Source organism: Oryctolagus cuniculus, chromosome 19, assembly GCF_964237555.1.
Source record: "Oryctolagus cuniculus chromosome 19, mOryCun1.1, whole genome shotgun sequence".
Lineage (NCBI taxonomy): Eukaryota > Metazoa > Chordata > Mammalia > Lagomorpha > Leporidae > Oryctolagus > Oryctolagus cuniculus.
In genome coordinates, this window is record NC_091450.1 from 22,369,008 (window position 1) to 22,387,659 (window position 18,652).

At 46.5% G+C, this 18,652-nt stretch overlaps 1 protein-coding gene across 1 annotated transcript; it reads left to right on the forward strand.

The window, feature by feature from the left end:
• The first annotated feature begins 711 nt into the window (after positions 1-711).
• Positions 712-18,089, forward strand: LOC138843076 (RNA polymerase I-specific transcription initiation factor RRN3-like). Its single transcript, XM_017342474.3, has 5 exons — positions 712-732; positions 851-1,308; positions 2,529-2,634; positions 15,524-15,622; positions 17,855-18,089. Exons 1-5 carry the CDS (start codon positions 712-714, stop codon positions 18,008-18,010), a joined length of 840 nt encoding a protein of 279 aa, XP_017197963.2. The 3' UTR covers positions 18,011-18,089.
• Positions 18,090-18,652: the final 563 nt, after the last annotated feature.

The following is an 18,652-nucleotide window of genomic DNA, read 5'->3' on the forward strand; positions in this document are numbered from 1 at the left end:
TTATCCCTTTACACCACAATGCCAGCTTCCAGAAGGGGATTTCACACATGCAAACAATATGCTTACTTACATGGAGCACCGCTCCCCCCCCTTCAAAAAATAAGCACAGGAGCCCACTGGATGCTTAATACCCCATCTGTTCAAGCATTGCTCTGGCAGTAAGGTCTGGACCAGTGCAGGGTAGTGGGGGCTGCATCTTTCCCCGGAATACCAACTGAAAACCTGACAGACAATTTTGGAGAACATCAGGTGCTCTTAGGGTCTTGAAACAGAAATGCCACAATAAAAACGAGCTGTTGATGGGGATTAGTCGGTGACACTGGGACATTGCTGTTTGCCCAACATTCTCTGGGTGCTCTACAGCAGTGAGGGACTAAATGGAGGCCGCAGAAAGTTACTAACTTTAACACTTTCAGAATAGAACTGTGCTCATAAACCTGCTGCGGGGGTTCCCTAGTTGCCCAGAGTTTTAACATTTCCCCTCTTAGAGGCAGTTGCTGCTGTCCCGCAGCATCCTGGGAGCCCCGTGCCTCGGCCTCTGCTATTCCTAAGACTCGAAGGCCCTTCCTTGCTTTGTTCTGGCTGATTCCCTTTCCTCACTTAAAAACTGAAGTTCAAGGGCTAACGCCTCTTGGAAATTCTCCTTTCTTGCCTCACATTTCGCATCCCCAGGATCTCTGAGGCTTTGGCGTAGATGCCTTTGTCACGCCTATGTCCTTGTCTGGGCTGTCCGTGAGGATGTGCAGTGGGTAAACAGCCTCGGCCCCCGGGTCACAACGCCGAATTTTAATCCCCTTCGCTCAGTGAGGGTTAAATGACAGGCTCTCCCGTTTCTCCCGTTTGACTACAGAAAACTAATACTCCGAGGAACCCAGCCGCCGCTTGGCTCTCCTTGGGAGTTCCCGCCCTCCCTTCTTTGGGATTCCCGGAGCCCAGCTTCGGTATCTCCCCTCCGCCGGGAGCAGAGGATGCGCTTAGTCCGCTCGGCCGTTCTGGGCGGAGAAAGTCCTCCAGGAAGAAGGCGGGGCTAACGCGGGCGGAGTTGCGAAGGCGGCTTGGGCGGCGCTCTAGCCCGCCGAGCTCAAGGAGCGCTCTCTCTTCGTGGGGTCCTGATTGGCTGAAGGCCCGCTGCTCGCACACGCCTCTTCCGGGACAGGGCGGTAGCGGGAAGGCGCCCGACTTCCGGCGCGAGGCGTCGCAGTCTGGCTTGTCCGGCCCAATGGCGGCACCGCTACTTCAGACGCGGTTGCCGGGGGATGCGGCTGCTTCTAGCTCTGGGGTCAAGAACCTGAGCGCGTCGCGAGCTGGGTGAGATTCGGGTCGCTTCCTTATGCGCGTCTGGGACCAAAGCCCAGGGCCGGGTTTGGGGGGAGCAGATGTGGAGGGATCTGAGACAAAGCTAATGGAGTGTGTAGGAGGTGGGCGGTAGAGGGGCATCGTAGGTTCTGAAGAGCGAGACCGTTCCTCGTAGGCATTGCAAGTAAAAGGGATCTGGAAAAGTAGGGCTGTCAGTGTGCACGGTCCCCATTCTCCCCACCGGGCCCCTCAGCGTCCCAGCCCGGGTACTGCGTTGTCTTCCCTCCCGCTTCTTCGTCTGGATGTGGAAGGGGCTCTCTGGCCTGTTTGGGGTTTCATCTAGATGCTGTCACTGATGGCAAATTGAATCCTGAAACCTTGTTTGAAATCTGTTTCGACGCTCCTGTGTGTTTAACCGTCTTAATCTTGCCCAATCTTGCAAGTCCCAACCTCCATAAAACACGTTGAGGTTTAGCTTTCGCAGTCTTTAGAAGGATGCTGCGTCCCTGCCCCAGTCTGCGCTGTTTAAATGAAGCAAACCTTGTAAAACACGTGTCGTAGTATCGTTCATAGTCCCTCATAAGCCTCCTCACTGTGTTGGGCATCGGGGGACAGCAGTCTCTCCAGAGAGACTGATGCTCCTGCTCTCGACCGGAGTGTACAGTCTAGGTGGGGAAAGACGAGTACATGAACAAGATGGCGTCAGACCGAGAGCAGTGCTGTAAGGAAATGGAACAGGGTGACGGGAGGGGGGGGGACCCATTGGGTGCTCTAGATTTCTGGTTGGGAGGGCCTCTGACATGTGAACTTCACCTTGAATGAAGCCAGGAATTCAGCCACACACAGGTCTGGGGAAAGTGTGTTTTTGGTAGAATGAGCAGGAGGGGAAATGGGAACCAGCTGGGGAACTTTGAAGACCAGAAAGGACACTATGCCTGCAGTAAAACGGGTGATTGGAGGTGAGGTCAGAGTCGTAGGCAGGGGCCAAATTAATGGTAGAGCCTTGTAGGATTAATGCAAGAGTTTGGATTTTTATTCTAAGTGCAGCAGGAAGATCATTAGGTTGATGAATTAAGAATGGATTGTTGGGGCATAAGAGTGGAAGCAGGTGTCTAATTAGAAGGCCTTAGCAGTATTCCCTCTACACAATGTTGTTTCAATAAATGTTGGCTGTTACCGTTTTTATTATTGTCTGTTGTGAACGTAATAGCTTGGTGATCTTGATTCTACAGGATTTCAGATATGCTTGCAATAGAGAGTGATTTCTTCAATTCTCCTCTGAGAAAAACTGTCAGATTTGGTGGAACAGTGACGGAAGTCTTACTGAAGTACAAAAAGGTAAGAGGAGGTTTGGTTTTTGTTGGTCAGAATACAGTTATTCTAGCTTTCTGCTCAGGACTAGTAGATACACTGAAATGTGAGATACCAGCATTGAAATAAAAAGATGTATGATGCCTTCTGCTCAAAACGAGAGTGATAATGTCTTTGCTGAGGTTTCTCCTCTTCAAATGCTTTATTTACATAGGGTCTTTTTTTTTTTTTTTTTTTTTTTTTTTTTTTTTTTTAGATTTATTTATTTGAGAGGCAGAGGCAGAAAAGACAGAACACTTCCATCCGTTGGTTCACTCCCCAAATGTCCGCAACGGCGGAGCTGGGCTGATCTGAAGCCAGGAGCTTGTTCCTGGTCTCTTATGTCGGTGTAGGGGCCCATACACTTGGACCATCCTCTACTGCTTTCCCAGGCCATAGCAGAGAGCTGGATCAGAAGTGGAGCAGCCAGGACTCGAACTGGTGCCTATATGGGATGCCTGCACTGCAGGTGGTGGCCCCTACACAATATTTTTCAAACTTTAGCAACTGCTCCAATAAAATACCATTAGAAAGGTTTTATTTCTTCAGGAATTACGTAAGCATTTTTGTTTATTTGTTTTTGTGTTAGCTTACAAGTGATCCTTCCAAATCTCAGCAGTAAGGAGAAAACGTACATAACTGTACATTTATATATAATATCCACTTATGTCCATGCATGTGAATAGATCCTGTCTTAGTTCCCAAAATTAGATCATCACAACAGTTTGTTTTTAGTTTTTAAAAATGTTATTCTTTAACAATGTATTTTCATTTTATTTGAAAGAGAGAGAGAGAGAAAAACCTAGAAATCTTTTATCCCCTAGTTCACTGCCCCAGATGCCTGCAATAGCTGGGGCTGGGCCCGAGCAAAGCCAAGGTGGCAGAGACCCAGACACTTGAGCCGTAATCTGCTGTGTTCCAGATGCACGTCGCAGAAAGCTGGATCAGAAGCAGAAGAGCCTGACTTGACCCAGGCGCTCTGACGGGAATGTGTAAATCCCAAGCAGCGACTTAAATGCTGTGCCTTTCAAATGCCTAACTGCAGCAGGTTTTTTTTTTTTTTTCTTTGAAAAATAAATATTTATTCACTTATTAGAGTTAGAGCTCCCATCTGCTTGTTCACTTCTCCAATGCCTGCCACAGCTGGGGCTACCAGGAGCTGATAACTCAAAACTAGGTCTGCCATGTTGGTGGCAGGGACCAATCTACTTGAGCTGTCACCTGTTCAGTTTTCCTCTCATTTTTTGAAACTCAGGAGTATCGACTATCATAATCAAATGCAACTAAATATAAAAGGCTTTATAGTTGTTTATTTTTTCCAAGCCTCTGGTTCCACTAACATGTATTTAAAAAATTTTGTTTGATTTATTTATTTGAAATGCACAGTGACTAAAAGAGAGAGAGAGAAAGATTTTACATCTGCCGGTTCATTCCCCAAATGACTGTGATGGCCAGGGCTAGGCCAGGACAAAGCCAAAAGCTTGGAACTCTCTCAAGGTCTCCCATGTGGGTGGCAGGGGCCTAAGTACATGGGACAACTTCCACTGCTTTCCCAGGCTCATTAGTAGGGAACTAAGACTGGAAGTGGGGCAGCCTGAGACTTGAAGTGCTGTGGTGTAGGATGCTGGCATCACAGATGTCAGCTTAACCCCCTGTGCCACAATGCTGGCCTGCCTTTTAAAATCTTGTAGTCCTGGGGCTAGCAATAAAACTCAGTGGATTGAGCTGCCATCTGCAACACTGGCATCCCATATGGGTGCCAGTTTGAGTCCTGGCTGCTCCACTTCTAATCCAGCTCTCTGCTAATGTGCCTGAGGAACCAGTAGAAACTGGCCCAAGTTCTTGGTCCCTTGCAGCCATGTGGGAGACCTGGATGAAGTTCCTGGCTTTTGCCTGACCCAGCCCCAGCTATTGTGGCTATTTGGGGAGTGAATCAGTGGCTGGAAGATCTCTATCTTCTTCTCTCTGTAACTCTGCCTTTCAAATAAGTAAAATTAATCTTAAAAAAAAAACCTGTGGTCATGAATTCATAATCTGCAACTGATGGGTGAAACATACAGTATTATTTTTCAAAATTGAGAGGCCAAGAGACAAAGTGAACTTCCATCCCCTGGCTTACTTCCCAAATGCCTGCAGTGGTCAGGACTGGGCTGAAGCCGGGAGCAGGAATTTAATCTTGGTCTGTCTACTTTTCGGGTGGCAGGAACCCTTTTGAACTATCACTGCTGCCTCCCAGGGTCTGCATTAGCAGGGAGTTGGAGTCAGGATCTAGAGTTGGTGTTGAACCCAGATATGACGCCACTATGGGATGGGGATATGCACATCTAAACCAGAGTCTTAAGTTGCTAGGCCATCTGCCCGCCCCACAGTGCTCCTTTTGTGATTTCATCAAATGTTAAAGTGTACTTAAAAAGTCTTGCTGTTGATATTTAACAGGAAACTGAAACTTCATTTTCTCCCCATTCTTGTTACGGGTGAAACAAATGACTTTGGGTTGTTGAAGAACCAGCTGTCAGATCCAGACATAAAGGTAATTAATTGCTTGTTTGACTCTTAGCAAAGTTACTGCTATTTTGAACAGACATTAGTTTGCACTTTTGGTTCTGTTCTATCCTCCAGACCTTTCTCTCCGTTATTCTTTTGGATTTACTCCTCACTCAGGGCCGTTTATCCGCTAGGGGACATTTGGTGATGTTTGGAAATGTTTTTGTCTGTCACAATTTGGGAGTGGATTACAGGGATGCTGCTAAACCCTTTCTCACCATGGACAGTGCAGCCCCAGCAACCAAGAATGATCCAGCCCCATTGCCAGCAGTACTGAGGTTAGGACACCCGGCTTTAATCCTTTCTACTTCCTCTGCTGCCTGCAACCCTTGTCTCTCCAAGCTCAAACCAAAAACACATCAAGAGCTAACTGGGCTTCAAGCTACTAGTGCTTCAGTGTTTCCAAGGTCAAGTTGTAGCAACTCAGTGTGTTTTGTTTCACCTCTCTTTATTGCCCAGTTTTGGAAAGTGGTTTGTTGCTATGACAGCGGTAGATTACCTGGGATAAAACCCCAATTCGTTGTTATTGTTTGTTTATTTTTAAAGATTTATTTATTTGAAAGCAGAGTTACAGAGAGGCAGAGAGAAAGAAAGGTCTTCTATCTGCTGGTTCACTCCCCAGATGGCCGCAATGGCAGGAGCTTTGCCTATCCAAAGCCAGGAGCCAGGAGCTTCTTCCGGGTCTCTCACGTGGGTGCAGGGGCCCAAGGACTTGGGCCATCTTCTACTGCTTTCCCAGGCCACAGCAGAGAGCTGGATCAGAAGTGGAGCAGGGGGCCGGTGCTGTGGTGTAGCAGGTAAAGCTGCCACCTGCAGTGCCGGCATCCCTTATGACTCCGGTTCGAGTCCTAGTTGCTCCACTTCCGATCCAGCTCTCTGCTTTGGCCTGAGAAAGCAGTAGAAGATGGCCTAAGTCCTTGGGCCCCTGCACCCACGTGAGAGACCCAGAAGAAGCTCCTGGCCTCAGATTGCCTCAGCTCCAGCTGTTGCAGTCATCTGGGGAGTGAACCAGCAGATAGAAGACCTCTCTCTGTCTCTCTTTCTCTCTCTCTGCCTGTGCCTCTCTGTAACTCTGCTTTCAAATAAATAAATATTTAAAAACAAAAAAAGTGGAGCAGCTGGGACTTGAACCATATGGGGTGCCAGCACTCCAGGAGGTGGCTTTACCCGCTACTCCACAGTGCCTGCCCCAGCTGGTATTCTGTCCCTGCTGACTGTACTGTCTCATTTCTTATTCACATCTAAGTCCACTGTACTCAAGATTGCTGTAATTATCCTGACAAAGATTACCAGCGATTTCTTAAACACTGGTTTCAGCAGAATGTTGTGGGGCACACAGAGTAAATGCATAGTGAGACTTTTGAGGTCAAATTAGGAGTCTGTCTTAGCCAGCTGGCAGCTGCCCTCTGATAGAGCAAGTCCGGAGAAGGCAGCCCCGGGTGGCAGTGCTGGGGGGTTTTTAAAGGCAAAACCTGCTTTTTATCAGACATTTGATTATGTGTGTGCGCTTGTGCAAGCAGAAAGCAGGCATCTGGAGTGAGAAGCAGTTAGCTAGTCAGCCAGGTTTTTAATAACCTTATTGAAAAATGTAACAAGGTTGGCGCCGCGGCTCACTTGGCTAATCCTCTGCTTGCGGCGCCGGCACCCCGGGTTCTAGTCCTGGTTGGGGCGCCGGATTCTGTCCTGGTTGCTCCTCTTCCAGTCCAGCTCTCTGCTGTGGCCTGGGAAGGCAGTGGAGGATGGCCCAAGTGCTTGGGCCCTGCACCCACATGGGAGAACGGGAGGAAGCACCTGGCTCCTGGCTTCAGATCAGCGTAGTGCCGGCTGTGGTGGCCATTTGCGGGGGTGAACCAACGGAAGGAAGATCTTTTTCTCTGTCTCTCACTGTCTAACTCTACCTGTAAAAAAAAAAAAAAAAAAGAAAAGAAACAAAAAAATGTAATGATTCAATTATTCAATTGTTCCCGGTAGGGGTCAAGCATGGCCTCACTGACCTTGGCGCCACCTGTTGTATCCTGTGGCTGCAGCCGGGAGAAGACAGGAGAAACCATAGTCTGGTGGCCTTGGCCATTCTCAAGTGAACAGAGGTACAGAAGTTAGAAATGGGCCAGTTGCAAGCTAACATTTTTATGAAGAACAGGCCTCGGTTTAAAACAACCAAACTAACCTATTGTCTATAACCATCCAGGTGTGCTATACTTTGTAGACAAATTAAACTTTGAGACACTTGTCACACAGACTTTATTTTTAAAGCCTTGTACTAATGCTTTGTGGCAGTTGACACAATTGTCAGCCACTTCTTAAAACTTCTCATTCAGTGTCTCTGATCTTGCTGTCTCATGATCACTTCTCTCTAATCACTACCTTGGTAGGTTCTCCTTAAATTTGGTATTGATTGGTTTCAACGTAACCCTTTTTGTGGCAGATTCTTCTGTGCCCTCAAGGCTTTGGAATCTACCTGTATCCTAATAACTCCCACATCTGGGTCTTCAGCTCAGATTGCTCTTGTGCACTGTAGACTTGTTTCTTAACTGTTGGTTGGGTGTTTTTACCCAAAGCTGTCCTAGGTACTCTAAACCTAGCATTAAATTCACTTCTATGTCCCTGACCAAGTCCTTCCGTAGCCTTCTTTATCTGCCTAACTGTTTATTGCTCACTACTTCTTGAACTAGGAACCTGCCAGGGGAAAACATCTTTCAAGTCTTTCTGTTTTGTTGGTGTTCTTACCTGGATTCTTCCAGTAGCCTCTTCGGTGGCTTTTTATTCTTCTTCTGTTCTGTTAAGACAGCCGAGATGACTTATTGGACATGTGTTGTACTCGGCCACAGCTGAGAACAGAACTAGTTCAGAACGTCACAGGCCCAGGACAGAGGGCCATCAGGGACTGTTTCGATTTTGTCTTGTCTTTTTTTTTTTTTTTTTTTTTTTTTTTTTGACAGGCAGAGTGGACAGTGAGAGAGACAGAGAGAAAGGTCTTCCTTTGCCGTTGGTTCACCCTCCAATGGCCGCCAAGCTGCAGCTGGCGCACCGCGCTGATCCGATGGCAGGAGCCAGGTACTTCTCCTGGTCTCCCATGGGGTGCAGGGCCCAAGCACTTGGGCCATCCTCCACTGCACTCCCGGGCCACAGCAGAGAGCTGGCCTGGAAGAGGGGCAACCAGGACAGAATCTGGCGCCCCGACCGGGACTAGAACCCGGTGTGCCAGCGCCGCAAGGCGGAGGATTAGTCTAGTGAGCCGCAGCGCCGGCCTTGTCTTGTCTTTTTAAATACTTATTTATTTATTTGAAGTAGTTACAGTCCATCCACTAGTTTGCTCCCTAAATGGCTGCAATAGCCAGGGCTGGGCCAGGCCAAAACCATAAGCTTCATCTGGGTCTCCCACATGGGTAGCAGGGGCCCAAGCATTTAGGCCATCTTCTACTTTTCTCAGGCGCATAAGCAGGGAGCTGGATCAGAAGTGGAGCATCTCAGAATGAACCAGTGCCCATATGGGATGCTGGCATGGCAGGCTGAGGCTTAACCTGCCGTGCCCCAACACTGACCCTCAGGAATTCTTTCTGAGTCTCCCACATGGGTGGCAGGGACCTGAGTACTTGAGCTGTCACCAGCTGCTTCATAGGGTGAATACTCTCAGGAAGCCGGATCAGAAACAGAGGTGAGATTCAATTCCAGGCACTCTGATGCGGAATGTGGGGTGTCCCAGATGCTGTCTTAACCATTGTGCCACGACACCCACCCCTGTCTTTATCTTCTCCAACTACCCTCACCTCTCCCCCTCCCCTTGTTTACCCTCAGTACTGTAGTCTAAATGATCTCTTTAGAGCACATACCTATGTCATTCCTGTACTAACACATTTAATGCCTATGGAAAAATAAAGGACCAGTTTCTTAGCATGACCTGCACCATTTTTTCTAGGTTTGATCTCACTAGATAACTTTTTATGTTTCTCTATTGTATTTCTTAAAAGATTTATTTATTTATTTGAAAGACAGAGTTACAGAGAGGCAGAGGCAGAGAGAGAGAGAGGTCTTTTATTTGCTTGATCACTCCCCCAGATGGCTGCAATGGCCAGAGCTATGGTGATCTGAAGCCAGGAGCTTCTTCTGGGTCTCCCACATGGGTGCAGGGGCCCAAGGACTTGGGCCATCTTCCACTGCTTTCCCAGGCCATAGCAAAGAGCTGGATCGGAAGTGGAGCATCTGGGAGTTGAACTGGCACCCATATGGGATGCCGGCACTGCAGGCGACAGCTTTATCCACTACACCACAGCACTGACCCCCTATTTTTATTATCTTAAGTGAAAGAGAAATCGCTCTGTGTGCTGTCAACCCCCAAATACCCTCAACAGGTGGGTTTAACCAGACCAAACATGGGAGCCCAAAACTCAATCCAGATCATCACCTGCTACCTTGTAAAATGAGCATGATCAGGAAACGAGTTGAAAGCAAAGCTGAAACAGGAACCCAGGTGCCCCAATATAAGATGCAGATAGCCCAAGCAGTGTCATGACCACTGTGCCAAATGCTTGCCCTTCAGCAGCTGCTTCATCCCCTGCAGGGTCTACTTTGCATCTTGATACCTTTGCCTGTGCCTTCTTTTGGCTGGGAGAAGTTTTCTGTGCCTACTTTATTTGCTGCCTGTTTAAGCATGGCGCTGGGCACACTGCTTCCCTTATTTACTAGGAAATGCTGTGTGATCAAGGGCAAGTCACTGCCCTTCTGTGCCTCAGTGATCTCATCTTAAGATGAGATCCGCAGTAGTCGCTATCACATGGGACGCTTGTAAGGGCTAAATGAGTTCATGTGTGTTAACGGCTTAGAACAGTGTCGCCCCCAAGTGCTGCATTAGTGTTTATTGCTGTTACCATTGTTACCGTCATCGCTGTGATCCATAAAGCTGTTCACTTTGAGTCCCAGCTGAAAGGTCAGCTTCTTTAATGGAGCTTTTCCTGGTTCTCTCTATACTCCTGGTTGTTCTGGGCTTGTATTGTAGCACAGCAGGTAAAGTTGTAGCCTGCAATACTGGCATTGCATGTGGGTGCCAGTTCTTGTCCTGGCTGCTCCACTTCCAATCTAGCTCCCTGCAAATGACATGGGAAGAGTGGCAGAGGATGGCCTAAGTGTTTGGGCCCCTGTACCCATGTGGGAGATCTAGCTGAAACTCCTGCCTCCTGGCTTTGACCTGGCCCAGCCCAGACCATTGAGGCCATCTGGGGAGGAAACTGGCAGATGGAAGATATCTCTCTAAATAAAGAAATCTTAAAAATAAGCAAACAGTAATCCCTGGTTCCTTCCACCTGTTTCTTGCCCTTGTAGCAGATCTGTTGAAAGGTCTGGTTTTCAGGCCGTCCTCATTTATTTGGCTCGTTGCTCCCCAATTTGATCTGTTGACTTCCTCGTCATAATAGCCAGCCGTCCTGAAGGAGTCTCAGTTCTCTGAAAACAGGCCTTGCTGTCTCGTAGGAGTGTGACCTCTAGAAAATGCTCACGCCAGCCCTTTGAAGACAGCAGAAGCATTGCTTGCTCTATAAACTTCCTCACTCTTGCCTTCTCTCATGGATACAAAGGCCAGTTTCTTTGTGTTCTGCTGTGTTTTGATGGTGGATCGAGACCCCAAGAACCACACGAGTTAGTGTGTCTGCTGCTTCAGAGGATTGTTACAAGTAGCTTGCTTCTCATAGGCGGTGTTCAGTCTTCAAAGTCTGTGACTGGTTTACTTTTAAAGTGGAGCAGTGTAAATGGTAGCCTTGTGGTTTTGCTGTTTGAAAGTGAAAAAAAAAAAAAAAAAAGTGAAAGGGGATAGGATAGATTTTACTCATCTTTTTTTGAGTTTAACTTAGCTTGTTTTTTCTGTGCCTCAGGCCTCAACCAATAGTGTTATCCTTAATGGTTGTGGACTTTATAAAATTACCATTGTGTGGATGGTTGCGATTTACTTCATTTTTAGCCAAATTGCTTGGGGTTTCATCAGAAAAACAGTCAATCCTGTGAAAGTTTGTCACAGAAATATGCTGGAAAAAACAATGAATGGAGGAGCTGCCACCTGCAGGGCCGGCATCCCATATAGGTGCCGGTTTGAACCCCAGCTGCTCCACTTCCTATCCAGCTCTCTGCTATGGCCTGGGAAAGCACTAGAAGATGGCCCAAATGCTTGGGCCCCTGCACCTGTGTAGGGGACCTGGAAGAAGCTCCTGGCTTCAGATTGGCCCAACTCTGGCCATTGTGGCCATTTGGGGAGTGAACCCCAGTGGATGGGAGACCTCTCTCTCTCTGCCTCTCTGTGACTCTCTGTCTTTTAAATAAATAAATAAATCTTAAAAAAAAAAAAAATAAGAAGTAGCCTATGGGAATATATGAAGTTTGATTAAAAAAAAAAATCTCAGCTATCAGGGCAGGTGCTTGGTGCAGGGTTACGACACTGTTTGGGATGCCCATGTCCCATATCCGAATGCCTGGGCTCAAGTCCCGACTCCTCCTCTTCCAACCCAGCTTCCTGCTAATGCCCATCTTGGGAAGTGAGCAGGAATGGCTCCAGTGCTTGGGTCCTTGCCAGCTGAGGGAGACCTGGATTGAGTTCAGGGCTGCACACTTCAGCATGGTCTGACCCTAGCTGTTGAGGGCGTTTGGATAGTGAACCAGTGGATGAAAGATCTCTGTGTGCCTTTAAAAAAAAAAAAAAAAAAAAAAAAAAAAGTTCATTCAGGTGTTTTTTCACTTTTTAAAAGCAAACAAAATGACCAGGTTGAAGTATTGCATTTAATTCATTTTCCTGTATAGCAGAGTTAACTACAGGAAAGCTTATTGTGACATCTTTTCTGTTTTATACACAACTTTGGTTTATTCCAAGTTTGTGACTTCCCCCCAGTTTGCATATTACTGATAAATGACTGGTGTAAGGTAGTTGCATTTTCTGTTATCTTAGGGATTTATAAAAGTACTTTTCTTTGTTCAAATTAAGGATGACCAGATCATTAACTGGCTGTTAGAATTCCGCTCTTCTATTATGTATCTGACCAGACTTTGAGCAGCTCATCAACATGCTGTTGGTAAGTTTGCTATTTATTTCACTGACTAGTATGTAATTCAATACTTTGAAAATAGTATATATTGTATCAGTAAACTATTTCCATTATCTCCCTCCCCCAACTCCAGAAATTGCCATGGTTAAATAGAAGTCAAACAGTGGTAGAAGAGTATTTGGCTTTTCTTGGTAATCTTCTGTCTGCACAGACTGTCTTCCTCAAGCCATGTCTCAGCATGATTGCTTCTCATTTTGTACCTCGTAAGTGACTTTTCTTTGCTTGCTCTGATTTTTCTTTCCTAAAAAATTCCTCATCATTAATATACTACCTTCCCCTTACCCATTGGAGAGCCTGCCACCATGAAAGATTTCAGTACTTGTGTTGGTACCAGTCCTGGCAAATGTTAGTCTGCTATGGCCGGCGCCGTGGCTCACTAGGCTAATCCTCCGCCTTGCGGCGCCGGCACACCGGGTTCTAGTCCCGGTCAGGGCACCGGATTCTGTCCTGGTTGCCCCTCTTCCAGGCCAGCTCTCTGCTATGGCCAGGGAGTGCAGTAGAGGATGGCCCAAGTCCTTAGGCCCTGCACCTCATGGGAGACCAGGATAAGTACCTGGCTCCTGCCATTGGATCAGCACGGTGCGCCGGCTGCGGCGGCCATTGGAGGGTGAACCAATGGCAAAAGGAAGACCTTTCTGTCTCTCTCACTGTCCACTCTGCCTGTCAAAAAAATAAAATAAAAATAAAAATAAAAATGTTAGTCCGCTATGGAGGTATCTGGATTCATTTTTTGCTGTGATTTTTATGCATTGTGATTTGCTTCAGTGAGCTTCTGAGGAAGTCTTATTTAGGAATGTGTAGTTGCTTTAATTCTTGTTTTTCTTTTTTTCAAGTTGTAAATTTAATCATCACACTTTGAATTCCGAGAATATTAATTTTCTTTTGTAGAGCTGTTCATTGTCTAGGTCAGTGACAGAGTAATACCTTTTCTTTTTTCCTCAAAAGCATGAGTGATCATCAGAGAGGGTGACGTAGATGTTTCAGATTCTAATGATGAAGATGACAGTAAGTATAATAATGGATAAAGCCAAGAATGCCTCCTGTGTCATAGAGAATGTATGCTGAATGATGAATATTCTGGCATCAGGGCCAGCATTGTGGCACAGCAGATTAAGCCTCGGCCTGCAGTGCTGACATCCCGTATGGCCCCAGTTTGAATCTCAGCTTCTCTACTTCCAATCCAGCTCCCTACTAATGCACCTGGGAAAGCAATGGAAGATGGCCAAGGTCCCTGGGTCCCAACCAAGAAGAAGCTCCTGGCTTCAGCATCTCTTCGAAAAGTAGACTGAAGCAATGATCACCTTTAACAGAATCTGTGTTTTATTTTGGTATTAATATGTAACCATCAGCCTTAAATGTGTTAGTTATGTAATTAGTCCATTTATTTAATCTTTGCTGGTGGTTGTGACAGAAAAACCCCATAGGTAACATATACTCAGTGAAAAACCAAAAGCTTTTCCCTAAAATGTGGGACAAGACGAGAATGTGCACCCCTACCACTTACCTAGACAGGGCAGTTAGGTGAAAAGAGGCATCTAGATGGAGTGGAAGGAGTGAAACTTTATCTAAGATGATTGATTGATTTATTTGAAAGAGAGCAAGCCACAACGACCTAGGCTAGGCCAGTCTGGAGCCAGGAGCCTCTTCCTTTTACATTTTGTTTGTTTGTTTGTTTAAAGATTTGTTGTATTTATTTGAAAGGCAGAGTTAGAGATCTTCCATCTATTCATTCACTCTCCAGATGGTCTTTTTTTTTTTTTTTTTAAGATTTTCTTTATTTATTTGAGAGGGTTACAGACAGTGAGAGGGAGAGACAGGAAGGTCTTCCATCCGTTGGGTCACTCCCCAGATGTCCGCAACGGCCGGAGCTGCACCAATCCGAAGCCAGGGGCCAGGAGCCTCTTCTGGGTCTCCCACACGGGTGCAGGGGCCCAAGGACTTGGGCCATTCTCTACTACTTTCCCAGGCCATAGCAGAGAGCTGGATGGGAAGAGGAGCAGCTGGGACTAGAACTAGCACCCATATGGGATGCCAGTGCCTCAGGCGGAGGATTAACCAACTGTGCCACAGTGCTGCCCCTCCAAGATGGTCTTAATGGCTAGGGCTGGGCCAGGCCAAAGCCAGGAATCTGGAATGCCACCCAGGTCTCTCACATGGGTGGCAGGGGCCAAAGTACTTGGGCTATCTCTGCTTTCCCAGGTGCATTAACTGGGAGCTAGACTGGAAATGGAGCAACAGCAGGGAACTCAAATCAGTCCTCAAAAGGGCTGCCAGTGTTGCAATTGGTACTCTGCTGCATCACGATGATGGCCCCAAAAGTTATTTTAAAAATTCTTTGTGGCCAGCGCTGTGGCGTAGCTGGTAAAGTCACCGCCTGCAGTGCCGGCATCCCATAAGGGTGGGTGCCAGTTCGAGACGCCCGTTCGAAACCCGGCTGCTCCACTTCCAATCCAGCTCTCCACCATGGCCTGGGAAAGCAGTAGCAGATGGCTCAAGCCCAATCCCTTGGGCCCCTGCACCCACATGGGAGACCTGAAAGAGGCTCCTGGCTCCTGGCTTCGGATCGGTGCAGTTCTGGCCATTGTGGCCAGTTGGGGTGAACCAGCAGATGGAAGACCTCTTCCTCCCTCCCTGCCCACCTCCACCTCTTCTTCTCTCTCTGTGTAACTCTGACTTTCAAATAAATAGAAAATCTTTAAAAAAAAAAAAAAAACTCTTTGGAAGTATGTAAATTACAAATTCAATTTACTAGAGATAATTGGGATAATTATTTGAATATAATACATATATAAAACAATAAGGGCAAGTATTTGGCCTAGAGGTTAAAACACACACATTCCATGTCAGAGTACTTGGGTTCAGGTCTTGCTCTGGCTCCCAGTTCCAACTGCCTGCTAATGTAGACACTGGGAGACAGCATTTGTGGCTGAATTAGGACACGTGGATTCAGCTCCCAGCTCCTAGCTTTGGCTTGATCCAGGCCTGGCCACGGGGGGCATTTCAGAAGTAAACCAACAGATTGGAGCTTCCCTCTGCCTCTGCCTCCCTGCTTCCATTTTGTTTGCACTCTGTCTCCCAAATGATGATGATAATAATAGTACAAATAATTTTTTTTAAGGAACCAATTTCTGTATTGCTGGATCACCTATTTTATTTGAGTATTTAAACTAAAAGAAGTTCAACTGATATTTTGGTTATGGAATTATAAAATATTCTCTGTTGAAATATCTATCTTTTTATGTTTTGTGCTTTAGGAATGTTACGTTCATAATTTAGTGAGGATAAGTGTGTATTTTCCAACTTTGAGGCATGAAATTCTGGAAGTTGTTATTGAAAAACTACTCAAGTTGGATGTGAGTATTGAATTTTTTCTCCTTGAGTTTAATTCGTTGAATATTTGGTATTTGTTATAATCAGAGCATGTGAAACAGCAGTAACAACAGTGGAGCAGTATCCCCAGTTCTACCATCCTTTGCTTCATTCTTCACCTCCATCTGTGTGCTGGGAATTACAAGCGGCTCTCACAGTGCCGGGGTCGATGCAGTGCATACACAGCCACACAGCTGTCAAGTATGGTTTTGGAAAATGCATGTGTTATTATGAGCTCAAGAACCTGATATAGTCAGGGAGGAAGTCATTCCTGAGGAATGACATTGAGATGAGATGCTGAAAGCTTTCTGTTTTGTTTAAAGAGGTCTACAGGGGGTCTGGCGCTGTGGCACAGCAGGTTAAAGCCCCAGCCTGCAGCGCCGGTATCCTGTATGGGCACCTATTTGAGTCCTGGCTGCTCCACTTCTAAATCCAGCTCTTTGGTATGGCCTGGGAAAGCAGTAGAAGATGGCCCATATCCTTAGGAGACCCAGAAGAAGTGCCTGGCTTCAAATCAGATCAGCTGTGGACATTGTGGTCATTTGGGGAGTGCACCAGTGGATGGAAGACCTCTCTCTCTGGTTCTGCCTCTCTCTCTCTCTCTGTAACACTTTCAAATAAATAAAAATAAATCTTAAAAAAAAAAAAAAAAAGAAAAGCCTGCAGAGCCAGCCATTGTGGCACAGGGAGGGAAGTGCTACTCGCAATGCCAGCATCTCATGTCTGAGTCCTTTGTGCACCTGGGAAGGTGGTGAAGGATGGCCCCTGTACCTAGGTCCCTGCCGTGCACATTGGAGACCAGGATGGAGTTTTAGGTTTCTGTCCCAGCCCTGACCATCAGGCCCATTTGAAGAGTGAACTGGCCTTTTGGGGAGTGAACCAACAGATTTCTTTCTCTCACCTTCTGTGTCTCTCTGTCCTCTCTTTTTCTATTGCTCTGCTTTTCAAATGAGTAAATTTTTTAAAAGATTTATTTATTTGAAAGTGAGAATTAGAGATGGGGGGAAAGCTCTTCCGTCCGCTGGTTTACTCTCCAAATGGCTGAAATGGGGTTTGGGGTAGGGGGGCGTGGGCCAGGCTAAAGCCAGGAGCCAGGAGCTTCTTCCATGTCTCCCATGTGGTTGCAGGGGCCCAAGCACTTGGGCTGTCTTCTGCTGTCTTCGCAGGCATATTAGCAGGGAGCTGGATTGGAAGTTTGAGCAGCCAGGACTCAAACTGGCACACGTGTGGGATGCTGGCACTGCAGACAGTGGCTTAACCTGCTACACCACAGCACTCGCTCCAAATAAATAAATCTATAAAAGTGTCCTGCAGTAAAATGCAGGAGACATGAAAAGAAGCAGTAGATTCTAGCAACATTGTTCAGGAAAAGTGAGTTGGGTTTTCTTTGTTATTTATTTGAAGGGCAGAGAGACAAAGACACATCCTCCCAAAATGTCTGCAATAGCTAGGACTGGGCCAGGCTGGAGCCAGAAGCCCTGAAGTCAATGTAGGTCTCCCACATGAGTGTCAGGGACTTAAGTACTTAACCTATGTCCTGCTGCCTCCTGGATATGTATGCATTAGCAAGAAGCTGGAAGTGGAGCCAGGACTTGAACCCAGACATTGCACTATAAGGATCTTAATTACTGTGCCAAATACTTGCAGTAGTCTTTGAGACTGGTTGGAATTAGGGAAGCAGATGATAAGAAATGAATTGAATAGAGAGGGATTGAAATAAAATCTTGGTGTTGCCAATAACATTAATTAGAAGTATCAAGAGGAGGAGTTGGGAGCTCTGAGTTCCATTTTGGACAGGTTGAGTTGTGGGTCGGGAACAAGCAGAACACCTTCCAGGCAGTTGAGTTGCAGTTGGAATGATGCAGTGTCTGGGGCAGACCTTTGAGAAGGAAGGGTTTGATCAGCTCCAGCAGGCGTTGACATTTTGAAGGAGGATGAGAAAAACGTAAGTCCCTGGTTTGGATTTGACGGTTGGAAGGTGGTCTTTACCATGGAGACAGATGGCTGGAGGGCCATGTCTGGAGGAGGCCGAGAGCCCAGTGGGGATGGCTGTTTGAAATCTCAGGCTTTGTGGTGAGAGGAGGGCATGGAGCAAAGGTGAGGGAAGATTTAGGACTAAGGAGACTTTCTTTGAGAGGAAATAATCACTTGCAACAGTTTTCCCACTAAACCATTTTTTTTTTTTAAATCTCAGTTCTTATTTTTTATCTTCAAAGGATGAAGATGAAGAAACTGAGCATGAAACCAACACTGATCCAGAATGGCTTGATCAGATAGATGGTCCATCCCGTAGCTGCACGCCTGGACATCTTGCTGGCCTTGTTTTTTCCTACATTAAGGATGTGTGCTCTGTGGATGGTAATGACCTATAGCAATAGCAGCTAATGTGTCTGGCTCCTTGCTGGGCATTTTCAATATGATATCTCTAGTACTAATAAAACTATAAAATTATTCTTTTGAGTATGGGTCTAAAAAGGTTTAGGGTTCAGCATACTTGCCATCGTCACTTAACTTTAACATGGTGGGACTGGGATTCAGGCTCAGTTATATTTATCTTCAATGCACTGATCTTTTCATGGTTGTATTTTTTTTTAAAGATTTATTTATTTATCTGAAAGAGCCACACAGAGAGAGAGGAGAGTCAGGGAGAGAGAGAGAGAGGCGTTTTCCATCTGCTGGTTCACTCCCAGGTTTTTTGTTTTAAGATTTATTTGTTTATTTGAAAGGCAGAGTTACACATTGAGAAAGAGAGGTTGAGACAGAATTACCCATCCCCTGGTTCATTCCCCAAATGACCATAGTGCCTGGAGCTGGGACAGGCTGAAGTCAGGAGACCAGAACTCTATCTAGGTCTCCCATGGAGTGGCAGGGGCCCAAGTACTTGGGCTATCTAATGCTGCCTTCTCAGGCACATTAGCAGGGAACTAGATCAGAAATACTGGCACTCTGATGTGGATACTGCCATTCCAAGTGGTGACTTAACCCGTTGCACTATAACACCAGTCCCCAAACAG

Bases quoted from the DNA above. Each gene is read 5' to 3' on its own strand.
- LOC138843076 (XM_017342474.3), top strand. From the start codon at position 712: ATGTCCTTGTCTGGGCTGTCC. The intron at 733-850 runs GTGAGGATGTGC...GTTTGACTACAG, and splicing joins TGTCCTTGTCTGGGCTGTCC to AAAACTAATACTCCGAGGAA. The intron at 1,309-2,528 runs GTGAGATTCGGG...TTGATTCTACAG, and splicing joins CTGAGCGCGTCGCGAGCTGG to GATTTCAGATATGCTTGCAA.